The sequence below is a fragment of the Anoplophora glabripennis genome, unplaced genomic scaffold (assembly GCF_000390285.2).
Source record: "Anoplophora glabripennis isolate ALB-LARVAE unplaced genomic scaffold, Agla_2.0 scaffold1722, whole genome shotgun sequence".
In the NCBI taxonomy this organism is placed as follows: domain Eukaryota; kingdom Metazoa; phylum Arthropoda; class Insecta; order Coleoptera; family Cerambycidae; genus Anoplophora; species Anoplophora glabripennis.
The window spans coordinates 32,807-35,948 of record NW_019417919.1 but is presented as its reverse complement, the minus strand read 5'-3'; the positions used below and the strand labels follow the sequence as shown (position 1 = coordinate 35,948).

Here is a 3,142-nt window from a genome sequence, read left to right as displayed (position 1 = left end):
AAAAAAACCCTGTATATCTAAAACTAATCAAGTTAGCCAAGACCTTTTGTTACCAGCGAAGTAAACTCAAAAAAAGAGGACGGGACATCGATATCAGATTTTTTGTATCTATCACCGTTTTGGCTGTACCCTATAAAACTATCGAAAATCAACCACCCTGTACATATTATAATACGAAATACTTTACATTAAATAAATATATTTAAAAAAATTAAAATATAATTTGATCCAAATGAATATTCATACATTAAGCCACTGTTTTATGTTAAAATATATAATATTCTCAGAGGAAAAAACTATAACTGTTCCTGGATGTTTCGATAGATATGATTGAAAAATATTCACTCACTTTAAACTAAACACGTAAATAAACAACAATGTTTAAGAAAATTAAAATATAATTTGATCCAAATAAATCAAAATTCATTTCGACTATTCCTATGTCAATGAATATTCATACATTAAGCCACTGTTTTATGTTAAAATATATAATATTCTCAGAGGAAAAAACTATAACTGTTACTGGATGTTTCGATAGATATGATTGAAAAATATTCACTCACCTTAAACTAAACACACGTAAATAAACAATAATAAACAAGAAAATAAAATCAAATAAATAATAACGCACATTCACATTCACATTTGCGGTGTTGCTGTGGAAAGTAACACAGAAAGATCTGCTATTCGACAATACACGAATAGTGATGCAAAGTAGCCAAAGATGAGCGAAGTGCACTTTTCTTCCATGTATTTCGTCTTAGCATTCCGGGGTTTTAACTGGGATGCATCTCCTTCTTTGTCTTGCAATGTATTTCCTTCTCTTTCACTATCGCATATGGTTAGTAATACGTGCTTTTACATAAGAAATTTTTTTTATTAAGGGTTAAATCTTATATTTCAAGTTTGGCAACAGGGAATTTGCCCCAAAATGGCGGATGATTGCAGTACTTTATCGATTTAGGGAGTTTAGTTGTAGCTGTCGCATAGAGACATCCAGGGATAAAATTTTTCCATCAGTCATTTTCCATTGATCAAATCAAGATATTTTTCTTAATGTAAAAATTAATAATAATCAATAATAATAAATGAAAAAAATTATAAAAAATAAAATAAATAATGTAATTAATAATAAATAAATAATAATTAATAACATAATAATAAACAATAAATAAAATAAAACTATATTAATAAAAGTAAAACAAAACAGTGACTTAAAACTTTATTATTGTTTTATAAAAAATAAGGTGTAACATTCCTACTAGGTATAACTCTTTCCGAATCTGGAACTGCGTGGAAAAGTTTCGCCTCAATTTTATCAGTAGTTGTAAACTCTAATATACTGGCAATGTTTCCACATCTATAACAATAGTTTGGTGCTGACCAAACCGTAACTAGTTTATCATCAAACATGTATTTGTAACCTGAAAAAAAGAATAAATTAATCATGTATGCGTGGCAAGGTATGTAGACATTTAATAATTATTTTTATGTATCTAAACCGTTCATTTAATGAAGCTTGCACATGAGAAAAAAGTTTTGGAAGATTATTTTCATACATCAATTTTCAAACAGTTGTATGTTTTAAAAACCACTCTGTATAATACCGAAATATGTTCATTGAAAGCAAAAACCCATACCATAAAAATAATCGATTGTTTTATAGCTATTTAAAAAAATTTCTCAGGAAATAAAATTATCTAGCAGTAAAATAAAAAAAATTCTGATACAGGTGAATTAGTCTGAATCGGCCTATTTTGAATCCAGCAATCTGTGATTTTCCGTTATATACTCAGTAATTGGATACTGTGCATATTAATTAACACACGATGATAAAAAATAGGGTGCTATTCGAATTAGTGCAAAATTATGAAAAACTATATAAGTATAGTGTTTCAGAATGAAAGTGCAAATGTTGAAATATGGCATTTTACAATAGAAATTAAGGATGTTTTGAAATATAAAATATTTACGTTATACCACACACTGATGAAAGAAAGTTGAGCTAAAAATTCACTAAATGGTATAGAAACCTAGATATTATCAATAAGAAGTTGGATATGTCTATTTAATAGCTAATTTAATTTTTAAGAAAAATCTTTAATTTTATTTGATGAAGAGCCATTTTTGAGTTACCATATTTTCAAATTTAAAATAATAAATAGTACACTGTTGAATAAACTAAAAATATTAAAAAATATTAATTTCACAAAAAAATTTATCAAAAGTGCAAAAAATTATTTGTTAACAATTTGTAATAAAAATGTTATCTTTCAATAAAAACTTTTAATGGTAACACACACGCACGCACGCACGCACCCACCCATTAAAGACAGAAAGGACATCTAGTAATTTTATTTGAAATTATATTTTAAAAGTATAGAAAACTATTTTAAATGTGATTTGTTTATATGATAATAAATGGAAATACTAGAAATATTATAATTATTGTTATTTGATTAAATTATGATATATTTGACTTAAATTTTTAATGTCAGTTTTATCGTTAATACTGTTTTTATTTTTTTTTATATGAATCATTTCCTGAATTAATCTTTTGTTATAATTTGGTTCTTTAACGAGAATTTTGGTTTGATCAAAATTAAAACTATGTTTTTTTTCCTTGACATGTTTATTAAGAGCTGTTGCACAATTTTTAGTATATTTATGGCCCTTTAATCTATTTTCTAAATTTTGTGATGTCATACCTATATAATGACCATTGCAATCATTGCATGGAATAGAATATACTACATGAGATTGTTTTAGTACAGGAGTTTTGCTTTTTAAAGGTGTGAAAAATTTATTTAATTGATTAAACGATTTATGAGCAACTAAAATGTTGTATTTAAATAAAATGGATTTAATTTTTTCAGATAAAGATTGTACATATGGTAATGCAATATATTGACAGTTGACAGAGTTATGATCAGAATTTATTGGTTTTTTATTTTTTGATGTATTATAGAAGTTAAAGATTCTTTGTTTAATAATTTTGTTATAAAATTTAGCAGGATAATTATTATCTAGTAAAATATTTTTTACTTTATTTATAATTTTAGGTCGATAAATGGGACTTGTTAAATGTATCGCTCTATTGATTAAACCAATAACTACACTTTTTTTGTATGTTATCGGGTGG

The 3,142-nt window shown here is 25.6% G+C and overlaps 2 protein-coding genes across 2 annotated transcripts in view; both read right to left on the bottom strand.

The window, feature by feature from the left end:
* Positions 1-750, bottom strand: part of LOC111692527 — a gene marked incomplete at its 3' end in the record, with an annotated part of 1,915 nt that extends 1,165 nt beyond the window's left edge. The window contains exon 1 of the mRNA XM_023456573.1: positions 644-750. Within this exon, the coding sequence (XP_023312341.1) occupies positions 644-750 (107 nt within the window). The remainder of the gene's footprint in view (positions 1-643) is intronic.
* Positions 751-1,209: 459 nt separating this feature from the next.
* LOC108915186 (serine/threonine-protein phosphatase 6 catalytic subunit) overlaps positions 1,210-3,142 on the bottom strand; it is a 34,472-nt gene continuing 32,539 nt past the window's right edge. Inside the window, exon 5 of the mRNA XM_018721155.1 lies at positions 1,210-1,424. Within this exon, the coding sequence (XP_018576671.1) occupies positions 1,234-1,424 (191 nt within the window). The 3' untranslated portion in view covers positions 1,210-1,233. The remainder of the gene's footprint in view (positions 1,425-3,142) is intronic.